Source organism: Aedes aegypti, chromosome 3, assembly GCF_002204515.2.
Source record: "Aedes aegypti strain LVP_AGWG chromosome 3, AaegL5.0 Primary Assembly, whole genome shotgun sequence".
NCBI lineage: Eukaryota > Metazoa > Arthropoda > Insecta > Diptera > Culicidae > Aedes > Aedes aegypti.
In genome coordinates this window covers 10,818,147-10,834,195 of record NC_035109.1, presented here as the reverse complement: position 1 = coordinate 10,834,195, position 16,049 = coordinate 10,818,147, and the positions used below count along the sequence as shown (strand labels likewise).

General features: G+C 38.1%; 1 protein-coding gene across 4 annotated transcripts in view; it reads left to right on the top strand.

Moving 5' to 3' along the window:
• Positions 1-16,049, top strand: part of LOC5572837 (inverted formin-2) — a 335,282-nt gene that overhangs the window by 282,396 nt on the left and 36,837 nt on the right. For 3 of the 4 annotated variants that reach the window (XM_021848653.1, XM_001660550.2, XM_021848652.1), the window contains exon 5: positions 5,655-5,688. In XM_021848653.1, coding sequence (XP_021704345.1) covers positions 5,655-5,688 — 34 coding nt within the window. Of the gene's footprint in view, positions 1-5,060; positions 5,300-5,654; positions 5,689-16,049 lie in introns of those variants that run through there. The other variant, XM_021848654.1, reaches the window with a different exon arrangement.

Sequence of the window (16,049 nt, the reverse complement as noted above, 5' to 3'; positions counted from 1 at the left end):
AACAGAAATCAATCGGAATACTGAGCAGGATAATCTTGGAAGCCTGAGTAGGTTTCTTTAGGAAACCTGAGCCCAGTTCTGTCGGAGTCCTGAGCAGGATTCTGTCGGAATCCTTAGCAGGATTCTGTTGGAATCCTCAGCAGAATTCTGTCGGAATCTCGAGCAGGATTCTATCGGAATCCTGAGCAGGATTTTTTCGAAATCCTTAGCTGCATTCTGCCGGAATCTTGAGCAGGACTATGTCGGAATACTGAGCAGGATTTTCTCGGAATCTTAAGCAGGGTTCTGAAAAAAAAACCTGAGTAGGATTCTATCGGAATTATGAGCAGATTTTGTCGAAATCCTGAGCAGTATTCTGTCGGAATTCTAAGCTGGATTATGGCGTCTCCCTGAACAATATTTTAGCGGAATCTGTCGGAATAATGTGCAGGATTCTGTCGAAATCATGACCAGGTTTCTGTCGCAATCTTGAGCAGGATTCTGTCGGAATCCTGAGCAGGATTCTGTCGGAATCCTGAGCAGGATTCTGTCGGAATCCTGAGCAGGATTCTGTCGGAATCCTGAGCAGGATTCTGTCGGAATCCTGAGCAGGATTCTGTCGGAATCCTGAGCAGGATTCTGTCGGAATCCTAAGCAGCATTCTGTCGGAATCATGAGCAGGATTCTGTCGGAATCCTGAGCAGGAATATCTCGGAATCCTAAGCAGATTTCTGTCGGAATCCTGAGAAGGATTCTATTGGAATCCTGAGCAGGATTCTGTCGAATTCCTGAGCAGGATTTTGTCGAAAATCTTAAAAATCCCTGAGCAAGATCCTCTCGGAATCCTGAGCAGGATCCTGTCGGAATCATGAGAAGCATTCTGTCAGAATCCTTAGCAGAATTCTGTCGAAATCTTGATTCTGTCGAAATATTAAGCAGGATTCTGTTGAAATCCTGGGCAGAATCTGTCGGCATCCTGGGCAGGATCTGTCGGCATCCTGAACAAAATATTATCGGAATTCTGAGCAGCATAATTTTGGAATCCTGACCAGAATTCTGTCGGAATCCTGCGCAGGATTCTGTCGGAATACTAAGCAAGATAGAACCTGACCAGGATTCTGTTGGAATCCTGAGTAGAACCTTGTCGGAATCCTTAGCAGGATTTTGTCGGAATCTTGAGCAGGAGTCTGTCGAGATCCTGAGCAGGATTCTATCGGAAAACTGAGCATGATTCTGTCGGAATCCTGAGCAGGATCCTGTTGGAATCCTGAACATAATTCTGTCGAAATCCTGAACAGAAACAAATCAACAATTTGGAACTCGTGACTCGAATTTCAGCTACAACGCGCCCGAATTTCAGCAACAACGGAATAATGATCCGAGTCGACATTGGGGCCTCACAAGGTCCTGACATCCATGATATCTGAGCAGTGAATCAATTGTCACCCAACAAGCAACACAAAGACATTGTCATCTCCTATTCTTGTTGCAACAATTTTATCCCGCAACATCAGTTTATCACCACTTGAACAGAATATGACAATGATCGATCACCAGGTGAGCAGCGATTTCCTGGACTTCGCATTGCAATTTTCGAGAACTTTTTTCGTGTTGGTAAACATTGATACATTATCTAACAGCATGCATGAAACAAAACTGGTTGTGTATAATAGCTGATAAATCGCGAGTTGAAAAAGTTGCAACAATGTTGCAGCCTGTGATTGTCATGACAACTTTGCTTTTGATTGTATCTCTATGCGCAAAAGTTGGGACAAACGGTTGTGAGCGAGCTTGGTTTGTGGCTTGTTTTTCGTCTCTTCTGATGACAATTTGATTCACTGCATCTGAGAAATGTCAACCATCGACCTGAACGTGGTCTGTTTGGGAGCATGCATCGCCATTTGGGTGTCGCCAGGTGTGTTTGCGGATATTCTTGCGTGCAAAGGTACTGCTGATTGTCATCCCTCTAGCAGCAGCCAAGATTACTAGCCGCAATCTATTACACTGCGGAACACGTTTTTGTCTCCAGCACCAAAATACCGCTATTCACTTAATTAAGGGTTGCTGAATCCATTGCCGTTTTCAGAAATATCATAGCACGTTCAGTTTTTGAGATATTGACTGTTGAAAATGCAAAAAATGACTATTTCAGCCAACTTGCATGCAAGTTTCCCAGCTTGTAAGGTAATATATTGGCTTAATTTGCCACTGAATTCAAACTTTATGTGTATAACAATACTTATCATCAAAGTTTGTATTATTTTCGATACGGAAAAGTTATTTTTTGATGGTTTAGAGAATTGTTGTATTTTGCCATATAGAAGAAACGAAGAATTTTGTATGGAGACTGCAAGCATGTTAAAAAAATCGATTTAATCGAAATTTAATCGCGCAATTTCAATCAAATTATGTCTAAAATGAAAGTTCAAGTTCTATTTTGCATGTTTGGTGGATTAGATTACAAAAAAGTATGATAAATTGTACTTTAAATTTCATGTAAACATTAATAAAAGCAGTGTTTTGTACAACTTTGGCGACCTTTAGCTTAAAATTGTGACGTGCTGGAACATTTCTGAGAACGGCATCAGATTCAGCAGCCCCAAATCTACTAGAGACACATAATTTGGTTCTTGAGACACGCAAACATGTCATTTTTGTTACGCTGTGTTACCATTGGTAATGAAATGGAGGCTTTCCGTTCCAATGACGGGTCGGAAGAAGTCTACGCATTTGCGTCGCCGATGACTATCTTGAAATCTTGTTTTGGGCACCCTCTGTAGGCCTTTTCTAGGCTCTCACAGAACTCATTTTCCATGTCATTGGGCTTATCGTCCATATTTTGGTATTTCTCTCCACGTAAACGAAGTCTAGATTCTGGCATGTGAGCGGAAATGTTAACTGTATCCGTAATATTGTTGGTAGAATCTCAAACAATACAATTTCTTCAATTAACGATCGCTTGATTAACAGTCATACCTTTAGTTACTTTTTAATTGCTTATCTTACATTTTTTTTTAGTGTCTCATACTCGCACCCACTGGAAATTCTATTATTTTAATTATTGTATTTTTTTAGTTGCTTCTATGGGATAATTATTTAAGAAAAAGGTGGAAAAATTATATTCTAGAACAATTCATGGGCGAATCTAAAGAGGAATTTTTGAAGAAATCTCCGTACAAATAGCTGGAACAAATAATGGAAAATCGGCTAACAAAATACTGAAGAGAAACTCTTGTAGAATTTTCTGGAAAATCTCCCAACAAATAACATAAGGAATCTTCCAAAATTATCTGAAATTTTTCGTCTTTGAATGTATTAATATAGGAATATCTGGTGCAATGAGTCGTAGAACTCGTGATGTTCTTCCTCGAACAAAATGTGAAGGAATTCCTGAAGAACCTATTTGTCCTGTGCTGAAAATATCCTGGACTCTTCGGAGAATCCGACCAGAATATTATCTAAGGATATTCCTAAGAATTTCGTTGAATGTTCCTCGAAAATTTCTCGTGACATCCTTTGTTCGTGATTTTCCCCGCGAATTTTATCAACTATTTCAAGCATTTGTCCAAACATTCCTCTAGTTTCGAGGAAATCCTACAAGATAGAATAACTTTTTTCAGTGTTTTTCCGGAGATTTATGCAGAAATTTCTGAAGGATGTCCACAATAAATTACTCCATGAATTACTCTGACGATTCTTCCATTGATGGTCCCAGAAATTACTCCAGTAATACTGCATGATATCTTCGAAATATTCCTGAAGGAATTTATCTAGACGAATACACAAATGATTTTTTCAACATTTTTTTTTTCAGCTATTTCAACAGGGATTTCTTAAAACATTTTCTCATGGATTTCGCATGGAAAACAGTTGGAAGAATTGTTGAACAAATAAGCGTAGGAACTCGTGGAAGAATTTTTTGTAGGAGGTTTCTATGGGCAGTTTGACTTATACTTATTCTGGAAAACTTATTTTTAACTCTTCTGCATGGTTTATTTCAGGTATCCTTGCCACCAGCAATTTCCATAAAAAAAACAGTTTTCCAGTAATCCGTCCTGAAATCTGATTGATGTTACCAGAAGTTTTGAATGGCCTAAAAAAAATTTATCTAAGATTTTGCTTCGTCTAAATGTTGTTTCGTCATTTCAGCCTAAAATATCTGTAAAAGATTTCTGCAGTACTATACAAGAATGAGAAGAGTCCCTCCTTAGTGTTAAGTACAATACAAAAAATCGGATAAATCATAACAACGTGAGAGGTGTCAAAAACAGTCGTTTTTTTCATAAAATTTGTTTTACTTACCAAGTATGTTCGGTGTTCATATAAACTATACTAGATGATACATTTGCCTTGTACAAAAAAGACAAGTATGATACAGATGTCTTATCAAATAGATAAGATTCAATTTTACAGCAAATAAAGCAAATATTTCGTTATTCTGAGTGCATGAAGAACTTTTTTTTTCTTTAAAACACATATGGCCATATGATTTAACACTGACCATATCAGAAGAAAGTCTCTATATAGAGACTTTAAAAAATACTTTGGAGACCTTAAAAAAAGCTGAGTAATTTCGATGCGCGTAAAGTGGGTTGCTGTGTTTAATAGGAGATTTGAATGTATACAAGGTATCACGATGAAAAATATTTTTTGAAAAATCAAGAGTTTATGTTGATTCAAAAATAAGTGCTCAGAATGGCAGTTACCTCGATTACCCAAAAATTCATCATTTGTCCAATATCGTTATACAGGATGTGACTCACTCTCACTTGAAATGATTCAGAATAAGTATCATAAATGGGAAAATATGCTGCAAGCGCATTTTAAGTCATCATCAATATTTACCTGCCTCGAATCAGCCTGCGGGAAGTTTACCTACAAAAATTGGAGCACACTCTCCCAAAGCTCGCAAGAACCGAAATTGGCACCTTCTGACAGTTTGCACGAGTGGCCAACAAATCGTGAGAGTCGATGCGAAAAGCCTCTACACGTTCATATCAGGTAAATCATTTTTATCGCACCTCTCTTATCATCCCGCTGACCGCCGCAGTGTGGAGCAAGTGGCCTTCGTCGGGCAGTTCTCGAGCATACTCGGACAGAGTCGGCTGCGCGCGCAAACGTTCGGAAACCTCGCAACAAAAGATAACTCCGGAAGCGATCATCGGATGTATTTTGAACGGTGATCGACGACGGGTTAAATGACCAAACCAAATAATGACAGTGCAGATGCAACAGATGCAGCAGATAACCGTGACCTTGGGGACGGATGCTTTGGATCCGGATGTTGCAAATTTTGAAAGCTTTGTGATTAGAAGTTCGTGTGAGTGCATTGATTGCTAAATAATCGGGGCAGATTTTGAGGCTGATTATGGTTGGGGTGGGATAACCTATCTTTTTTTTTTTTTTGAAAATGGGTTTTGTTTATGTGCATACGTGACCGTTGTGGAGTAGCAGTTTGAAGAGCAAAAAAATCGTCGAGTGGTTTTCAAGTGTATTACTTACACACGATACAGTGAAGCGCTTGAATATAGCCTTTGTGATCCTTCCAACCGTTGATAGCTAAAGTGAACCCAATATAGCCAGACTAACCCAACTAGTACATAACAGAAGAAAGTGTAGTGGAAATCAATGATCTTTTGCTGATGCGCGTATTTTTTCGTCTCTTTCTTTTGCAGGTTTAAACTTATTAGCAGTATTGAAAAACTTCAGGTGAGTAATCATTAATATATTCATTTTCATGAGATTCATACTATTTCGAAATGGATGGCAGCTAGGTTTTTAGTTTTCGATTTCTAATCGGTACAATTGTAAGTGGTCTGAATAGCCATAGTTGAAAAGGCGCTGATATTCCCTAAGACTCAGCTGAGGGTCGTGGGCTCAAATCCGGCTGGTCAATTGAATGGCTGGCCAACGTAATAGCATTTTTCTTGAATTCCCAGATTTTCCCCAGACAAAATTTGCCCTTTTTAAAAATGTAACATTTTTGCATTTTTTTTTTCTGTGTTGGGTAAATAATCACTGCGACCATTTGTTTGACATATTGTGATACACCACCCATTTTAATGTATTCGAAGTGATAGATTACTATGAATAGTTATCCTCAGCTCATGTTTTCGATATTTTCAAAGTAAGGAATAATACCTACATCGTATAAACCGAACTACTTTGAATGGAGCTAAGGACTATATATCAGAGGGCGGTATAAACCCTTGATAAAGATACGTTAATCTCACAACGAAAGGGATTCTATAACATTTTGCGGTAATCCACTTCGCGGTGTAAAATTTCGCGGTTTGCCATTTCGCGGTTCGACATTCCGCGGTTAGTACCATTTGGCAGCATGTCATTTCGCGGTCAGTACCATTTCGAGGTGTACCGTTTCGCGGTTTGTACTGAGATGTTTCATCTATCTTAAAAGGGTTGTCCGACATTTCGCGGTAAACCATTCCGCGGTCAACCATTTCGCGGTGTACCATTTCGCGGTTTGTGTCATTTTGCGGTTTACCGTCTTGCGATTAGTACCATTTCGTGGTATGCCGTTTCGCGGTCTATACCATTTCGCGGTGTTGTTTTTCCTACGAGTTGCACTGAAAATTGTTGGCATTATCACTAATAATATTTTCATCGGTGATTTGCCCTTCTTTTGAACACAGGGAGTCCTTCAAATTGCAGTGTTAAGATAGATGAAACATCTCGGTCCAAACCGCGAAACGATACACCGCGAAATGGTACTGACGGCGAATTGACGTGCCGCCAAATGGTACTAACCGCGAAATGGCGTACCACGAAATGACAAACCGCGAAATGTTATACCGCGAAGTGGATTATCGCAAAATGTTATACTATCGTCAACAATTTTCAGTGCAACTCGTAGGAAAAACCACACCGCGAAATGGCACTCCGCGAAATGGTACTAACCGCAAAACGGTAAACCGCAAAATAATACAAACCGCGAAATGGTACACCGCGAAATGGTTGACCGCGGAATGGTTTACCGCGAAATGTCGTACAACCGTTCTAGAAAGTATGGGCAAAACTTCACCATAGTGCCATTTTGATTCGAGACTAATGCAGATACAAGTCTGATTTTCATATACCGTCAAACGGGGCTACTTTGGGCACTCACGTTTTAGATTTATTTGCAGCATAAATATTAATCTGAGCCATTTTGTGTCTTCAGCACTTTTATTAACCAATTTATGCTCTACAATCTGGCATAATTTATTTTTGGAACAACACCAACAATAACAGGATAAACAAAAAAATATATCAAAGAATTCCGAACACATATTCACAAGGCACAAAACATTTGGTATGTAAACATTGTTCGAATTTTTCACATATCGTGGAAAGTTGTTGGGAACGTCACAAAACTATCAAATCGTCATGTTCTATAGAAATTTGTGATTATTTTGTGTTAAAAATAATTGTTTTACACAAATAATTGATCAAAGGTCTTAATTTCACGACTTTTTATTTTATTTTAAAGTGTTGATTTGTATATTTTACAACACAAAAAAGTAACCCAAGTATTCAGATAAGTGAATAGCCATAAAACACATATATTTTAATGCGTATAGATAGTAAACTCACGACATATTCCTTGAAAAAAACAAATCGGTCATATTTTACATAAGTCCACACAAAGCAATTCCACCCTACATCTGCTAAACATAAACTACTCTTACGCTACCTCAAAACTATTGAAAACCAACATACGTTTAACAAAAGTGAAATTTAAATTGTTTACGAAGGATTATCCTTGTACTTTATGCATTTCACTTCAAATAAAAATTACTTTAAGTTACAGGAATTAGAGAGATCCTTCTACAAATCATTCATATCATTAAAAACAGAACGAATGGTTATTATTGTTAATCAGACCCTAAAAATCGTCGTAGTACTTGGTAGTTACAGCATTCGTTTATATTCACTCAAACAATCAAGCACTCGTAGCTGACAGTTTCATTTAACAGTAAGTAAACTTGAAATTTCATACTGGAAATCAAAAACCATGAATAGCATGTTCTGCTGGAAAGTGTTATATTGGTACGTGTATTTTTTCATGCTTTATAATGTTCTTAGTTATGTTTATCAACGAAAAACGCCTAAGAACATCATGATAGACGATAATGTATAGAACCAGTTGAAATTTTATGCGAAAATAACAATTTTATTGTCAAATCGTATTGCTTTTTAAAAGTGTCCAAAGTAGCCCCTTTTTTGTTTTGAAGGACACACATTTTTCACTACTCAAGCATTTTTTTTTTATTTCTTGCTGGATTTGCTTTATATTTTGCACATTTGTTACATACATATACAACTTAAATATATGCAAAAATTATCGAAATCTATCCATAATTCTTAGAGCTAAAAATCCTCAAAGTTGAGGTATGTGAAAATAATGTCAAAAGAAGCCCCGTTTGACGGTATTTGATTCTTGAATGCATTAATTTAATTAACAATAGATTGTGAGCATTTTGTAATTTATTACACTATACATTTGTGAATGGCGTAAAATGTCTTAGAAGCACCCACAAGTTTAGGGATTTGACTACACAGCGAAATGGAAATAACATTTTTGCGTGTCTTAAGCATCAAATAATGTTTTTATAGTAAATTCAGAGCTGCTTGTATCTGCTCCCGCTCTCAAAAATGTTGCAGAACATCACAGTTTAGAGCTTCCTGTTAGGAAGAGTGAAACTGTCAATTTCCTATCGCTAACATTTCGTGGAAAAAAAAAACGCGAGCTTCTCTTCCCATCTATTGGGTCTTTCTGACAAGCAAGGGCTTGATTGTATGACTGTTTGTGCGAACTTACATCTGGAAGGAGATACTTTTTCCTTTGCGGGTTTCGCGTAAGTGTCTCTGTTTATTCGTTTTTTGGCCCTTCAGGAGTAAGATTCACGGTGATCCGGTAGACCGTTATTATTAAAATGTCCATCAAATCTGAGTAAATTTCGATTCCTGAGGTCATTCTGCTGCTCTGGGCCAATTTAAAAAAATCTTTAGGAGGAATGTCGAAAAAACTCAATTTGATAATTTTTAGTTTTAACTCCATTTTTTTATATTTAAATTACTGAAAATCGACAGGAAACCTCGGAAAACGTCCCAAAAGAGGCCCAAGATCTCTAATATCAGTGTGTGCTTATAATCTAACTCAGGCCTGCCAAACCTTTTTGAACCGCGGGCCAAATCACAGAACTAATTTTGTGTCGCGGGCCTTAAAAAAAAGCTCAAATATTCGCATTAAGTCTGACTAAAATAAATAAATGAAGTTCATAAAATCTCACAAAATCTGTGAATGAAGTAAATTTAATTTGAAGAAATCGAAAAACAGATAATTGAGGCTAACCATTCTGCTGGATATTGTGAGAGGTTCTTTCAAAACTATATAATAACTAGCTTACCCGACGTGGCTAGCCACGTTCCAACGAAATTTTAAAGCGAAAAGCTACGTATAATCTTTCAAATCGCTTGATACTGATGGCCGAAAAATCGCCTAAATTTATGCTCTGGCCATACTCCATCGAGCATATGGCCTCAATACTGTTGTAGTGTTCTGATCTAAAATAATTACAGCCTTATATGCTGTTACAGTGTTCCTTCTGTTGAAAAATATTTCAAACGTTCCAGAAGATTCTACAAATTAGAGAGTGGAATCATACCAAAAATTCTAGCACATTCTCCCGAATACCTGATATCAGGGCCTTCCTTAGCCGAGTGGTGCGAGTCCGCGGCTACAAAGCAAAGTCATGCTGAAAGTGTCTGGGTTCGAATCCCAGTCGGTCCAGAATCTTTTCGTAAAGGAAATTTCCTTGACTTCCCTTGGCAGAGCCTCATTGTACCTGCCACACGATATACGAATGCGAAAATGGCAACTTTGGCAAAGAAAGCTCTCAGTTAATATCTGTGGAAATGCTCATAAGAACACAACGCTGAGAAGCAGGCTCTGTCCCAGTCTGAAATATCGGGTCATGGAACAGGAATGTTTTGGAAAGTTGTTTTAAGAGATTATCAAAATAAGCTTAAAATTTTGTTTTAAATATACATCCATGAGTCGAAATCGAGTCATTAAACATCGACTAATCTAGGTATAACTGTAAATCAATCCAACTCGAATATTTGGCGCACATTCATCTCATTTGTCTTGCTTTTACATACGAACTCGATTTGAACATGAGTTGGAACTGAAGAAACCCGTTACACATTTTAAACTCCAACCAGATTCAAATTCGACCGAATAACAATTTGCTTGATGGTGAAGGATTCGAGAATATTCTACGAATTGGAATGAACAATGTTCCAGAAAACTCCAGAATATTCTGTCAAAGAGCTATTGTAGTGCTCCACAATTTGCAATTGTAATGTTCTAATATTAATATTGACCGTTGTAGTGCTCTTTTATTACTATTGTAGTGCTCAACGAAACTTTTCAATGAAACATTTCAAAGCGTTACTGACAGACAGACAACTCTGGGATTTTATATATATGATGATCTAGAGCAGAATATTTTGAAGAATCTATTCTAAAAATTTTGGATTCTGTGTGAATAATGCCAAGGGTTTTATAAAAATCATACTCCCAATTCTGTCAGAATCCGACCCGGAATGTGCTAAAATCGTTTGCTAAAAGCTTTTACGAAAATCTTGGTTTTAAAATCTAGGATTTTGAAAGAATAGTGCCTAGGATTGCTTCAAAATCTCACTCAAAAAACATTTCGAAATGCAAACCTGAAATATTTGAGAGTGCTTAAGAGTAGTTCAAAGGTAAGTTGCTCAAAATTTTATTATTATTTCGCTTAAGGTTCTAGCAAAATGTTATATTGTGCTATATTTTAATCTTCCCCAGGATTTCAAAAAAAATATGTATTGAATTCGTTGTAAATCCTAGCTAGAAGTCTATAGAATCCTGGTAAAAATTCTGTGAGAATCTTGCCAATGTTATCTATGAAAGTTGTGTCCAGAATTCTTTAAAAAAAAACAGTCTGTAAAAATCGTGTCTTATCGTGTCAATAAAAAGGCGTGAATAACGCCCAGGTGTTGTTAAAATTTATTTCCAGGATTCTGTATGAAAACTTAGCCTCTTGTCCATAAGTTTTGTTCAGGCTGTATTTTTTTAATGCCAAAGGAAGTCATGATAGAAACAATTTTGAAACACACAGAATTTGAGATTTTGAATTTGAATCATTCATAAAATAAGTATCAAGAATAAAAGGAAACAAAACAATTTTAAAAAGTATTAGGTTGAAACTAAATTAAAACTCAAATAGTTCTGGCATGTTCTAACTTTGGGTTAGTAGGAAATATGACCAAATATGGGAAGAATCTTCGAGCCCTCCGCGGGCCACACAAAAAGAGTTCGCGGGCCGGATGCGTACGTTGGGCAGCCCTGATCTATCTGATTACTATTGATTTAATTCATCAAACTGGCATAAGTATGCTCCTGTGCATGGATTACGGGTGCTAGTTTAGTTTAGGTATTGTTTTCAATGTTTAATGAGGTAATAATTCGATTTAAATTCAGTGTTGGAGTTTATTATAGTTTAAAATAGCTTAGAAATATTTAAAATCTAAACCTGCTGTTATAGTCAATCACCGCATTTTTCAATCGATCGTTGTATATTTTAGAAGTTTTGGGTGCTCTGTACCGCTGCCAAATCACGTCAAAATCTGAAGGATCGTATTCGGAAGCTTGCTCGTTATGTAGACCGAAACCTCTTCCGGCGTCTCTACAAAACTCCGGAACATGATATTTTGTTATGTGATACCTACTTCGACTTCCATGTGAATAGAAGTTGCAGTTCTTCCCAGCTGCTGGCAAATGCTTCAACTGTTTATTCAAAACCATGCTCGAGTTGGAAAGCGAAGCATTTGCTGTACCCGTTTTTGAAATTATTCAGAACCTGTTAATTAGAATTGTTTTCATGTTTATATTAGAGAATAACTTGCCGTGACGAAATCAGATAGATCAGGATTGTCTGACAAACATTCGGTCGTAAAGTCGAACAAGTCGGATTCGAAGTCGAAGATTAACAAGATGGAAACCTCGTTCTACTACTTGAAAATCAAGACAGCGTCAACATCAAAGTGGGCCGCCAGATTTTTTCACTCAAAATAATACTCCCAATCTTTACTTGACTTGACTAAATGTTGTTTTCATTGATTGCACTCGCCATATACGTCAAAATCGTAGAACATGGTTTAGAAAATCGTTCATTGCATAAACTAAATACCATTGCTCGGTTGTGCTACTTTTCCCCGAATGTCGGTTCCCCGAATGTCGTTTCCCCGAACGCCAGTTCCCCGAATGCCAGTTCCCCGAATATCCCGTTTCCCCGAATAACCCACTTCCCCGAAAAGTTTTTGGCCATCATAATTGTCATGACTTTTTACATTTGAGGGAAGTGAACGTACTGGTTATCTGATATGCACCCTTCTTTATTTGATTGGCGGTTCTCAGAAGTTTTACCGTCCTCAGCATTTTAGGCACTAAGTGTATAGTCCAGACAGACCAAATACCTCCTTCTTTCGATTGCTTATCGTTCTTTCTAGTTCACCATCTTGCCACTAAAAACTGTTAGAGCTCCTATTCGAACAGTACCACTTTTCGGGGAACTGGGTCATTCGGGGAAATGGCATTCGGGGAAAAGGGTCATTCGGGGAACTGGCGTTCGGGGAACCGACATTCGGGGAAACGACATTCGGGGAAAAGTAGCACAATCCCATTGCTCACCTAGTTTGTTGTAGCCTATCTTACACAGTTATTTTTTCTCAACTTTCTTATTGTGATCTAAGAATTCAAAACAAGCGGTGCGCTAATGGTAAAAAAACGTTTTATTCTGACGATTGATTTAATATAAAATGAAAGCTATATACGATGCCACTTAGTTTGCTATGTGTTCCAAGGAAGATATTACACATATCACGTGGTGAAATACTTATGATTTACCAAAAAATGAGCTTTTCGGCATACTTTTTAACTAGCTGGCGTATAAGGGGTCCACCGATTTCAGAAAACCCAAAGGACCACCCTTAAGTTTTAGCATATACTAGCAATCAGTGATATGAAATTAAAATTCTAATGATATGTGCCGATGGCGGCCTGGTTTCAGCGAGAATTGCTCATATTTGAAATTCTGGAACTATTTTTTCGTGTTCTTTCCTACACTGATTTTTTTTTTATAATCGAGGGTTCCAAACGCAAAGGGACGATTCTGAGATAAGTAAACCAAACAATTCCAAGCTTTCCAACGGTATTTTAAATAATGTTTCCGTCCAACAGAAAAAATAACATAATAGGGTCCTGAAGCCCTGTCTCAATTTTAGTACCGAACGCTTAAGTTTAGGCCAGAAACACATGTTTACTAAATTTGCAAATTATTTTCGTTGGTTTAAGTCCAAAAACTTTTTTTTATACGGTTTTGAGATTTTGTCACACCCATTGGTTTAAACTCAAATGTTGGGTATATTTTGCTTTTCGTGTCCCTTTTGAAATGTCGGATAGGAAGAACCCCCCAGTGTTAAAACGAAAACCCCTGTGGCATTTTTGTCGACAAAGTGAACGTCAAACATGAACAAAAGCGTCAAGGTTCATATTCGGAACCGGCTCTTGTATGAAATGAAAAATTGCTGAAAAAACTTCAAAGTCGTTTTCCCCATAAGCATGCTTCTAACCCCCTCAATTGAATCGTTCCTTTGAACAACGGAAACCATTCGTTCTTTTCTGCGACGAAACAGTACCTCACCATGTATGCACCAGCTTCGTGAAAATCCGATCTTCAAGTTAAAACAATCCTTTGTTGTATTGTACCAAGAATTTGGAAATTGTTATTTATTTATTTCGTATTGATAACGAACATCGAAACACAATCACACGACGCGACGCGAGACAGGACACAACACTTATGGTTCTTACAAACGTTAAAAGGACATATAAATTACCTTTTTTTAACGACCGGTTTCGGGCTTGATGCTGCCCATCATCAGGACGATGTCCAACTGATTGTAGAAGGAAAACGCACATATACAGCTTCATACTTGACTAAGTACACGTCGAATGTAGGGGGGTAAAATCATTTGATTTTTCGTCTGGTCAGGTAAAATAAGGGTGATGTTATTGGGGCTTCATCTTCGTTCATCAATGGTTGCTCAGCAGTAGCGATGTACATTGATTCCCAAGCGTTTAAATGCGAAGTCTTCCTCACAGGTTTCAAGAGCTTCGCATTATCCCAGTCTACGGAATGATTGAGTTCCACCGTATGTACTGCAACGCTTGACTCATTTGTTCTGCCGTTTTCAGCCGCATTCTTGTGTTCTCTCAAACGCGTTTTGAATTTTCGGCGAGTTTGGCCGATGTATACCGCAGGACAGCTTTTGCACGGAATTTGGTAGATCCCCGACAAGCCCGAAACCGGTCGTTAAAAAAAGGTAATTTATATGTCCTTTTAACGTTTGTAAGAACCATAAGTGTTGTGTCCTGTCTCGCGTCGCGTCGTGTGATTGTGATATAATTCTTACGTTGCACAAAACCCAAAATAATGAGTGTAATCGAAACACAATGTAAGACTTCTTCGTCAACCAGTACGAATGTGCGAATGTACGAGCTTCAGTGCATTCGACGAAATGAGTTCGTTAGTTTTACAAAATATACGATAAGGTGGGTATTTTCTATGTAAACATGTTATTGCAGAAAACAACGAATGATTTCGTTTAGGCAAGCGATCGGTATTTTTTTTCTTCTTTGTCGGGTGTTGAATCACTGCGTCCAATTAACTTGAACTATTTTATTGCCCCTTTTTACTGTATGTATAGTACATACATCATCCAGTGACATGTATGTCACTAAATGATCTATGTACTTCTGAGCTCATGAACACCTTATTATTGAGAAATAATGGTCCTAAGCTGCAGTGTGAGAGTTCCCCCAGTCTGGTGAAATTAGCTTAATAAAGCCTATAACATTGCTGGGGGTTGCGATCCTTATATCGGCAGGCTCTAAGAAGGGCTTACCAAATATCCTGGACCTACGATGGATTTGTGCACTGCAATAGCAGATGAGGTGTTCTGATGTTTCTCGCTCATCGTCACAGAAGCGACAGTTGGAGTTTTGAACAACACCGATCTTTTGTAAATGGTATCTGCTGGGGCAGTGTCCTGTTACTAGACCAGTGTATAAACTGAGATCCCTTTTGCTGAGACCTAATAGTTGTTGGGTTTTCTTTGGGTTCATATTTACAAGCCTTTTTGACTGACGCGTATTAGGAGATGCATCCCAGTTTGATGAGGTCTGGCTAACCAGCCAGTTGTTCAGTTCCATTTTTAAGAAACTGTCTGATATTCCGAAAAATGGCTCGGGGCCAGTGAACCTATTAGCAGATCCGTTTCTGGCCAGCTCATCAGCAATTTCGTTTCCCTCTAGACCCGCATGCCCTGGGATCCAATATAGGTTAACTCGATTGCAGAGAGCTAGTTTTTTCAAAGCTAGAATGCATTCCCACACTAGTTTTGAATTACACGTGTAAGTGTTAAGCGCCTGAAGAGCCGCTTGGCTGTCGGAGAGAATACATATACTTGCGTGTCTGTATTTCCTCTTCAGGCATAGTAACGCACATTCTAAGATAGCATATATTTCTGCCTGAAATACTGTAGACCACTGTCCTAAGTGAATTGAGGTTTTTGTTCGGGGTCCGTAGACTCCAGAACCTGCCAGATTATTCATTTTGGAACCATCTGTGTAGAATTTAATAGACCCTGGAGGGATGTTGGGTCCACCTTCTTCCCATTCTTGACGAGAAGACATGATCACCTTATAGGGTTTCTACAATTTGATTTATAGAAAATTCATTTAATATACTGAGGTGACCCGTAAGATCACCTGATAGTAGGGTTTTTGTTCGTTTCAGCCTCAACGCACTTTTCTCAGCGTCCAGCTTTATGAATTGATCCAGCCGGGGCAGATTAAGCATCGCGTCTAAGGCAGAGGTGGGTGTACTGCATGCTGCACCAGTAATTGCTATACAGGCAATACGTTGGATTTTGTTTAGCTTTGCCCTTGCCGTAGCCTCTTT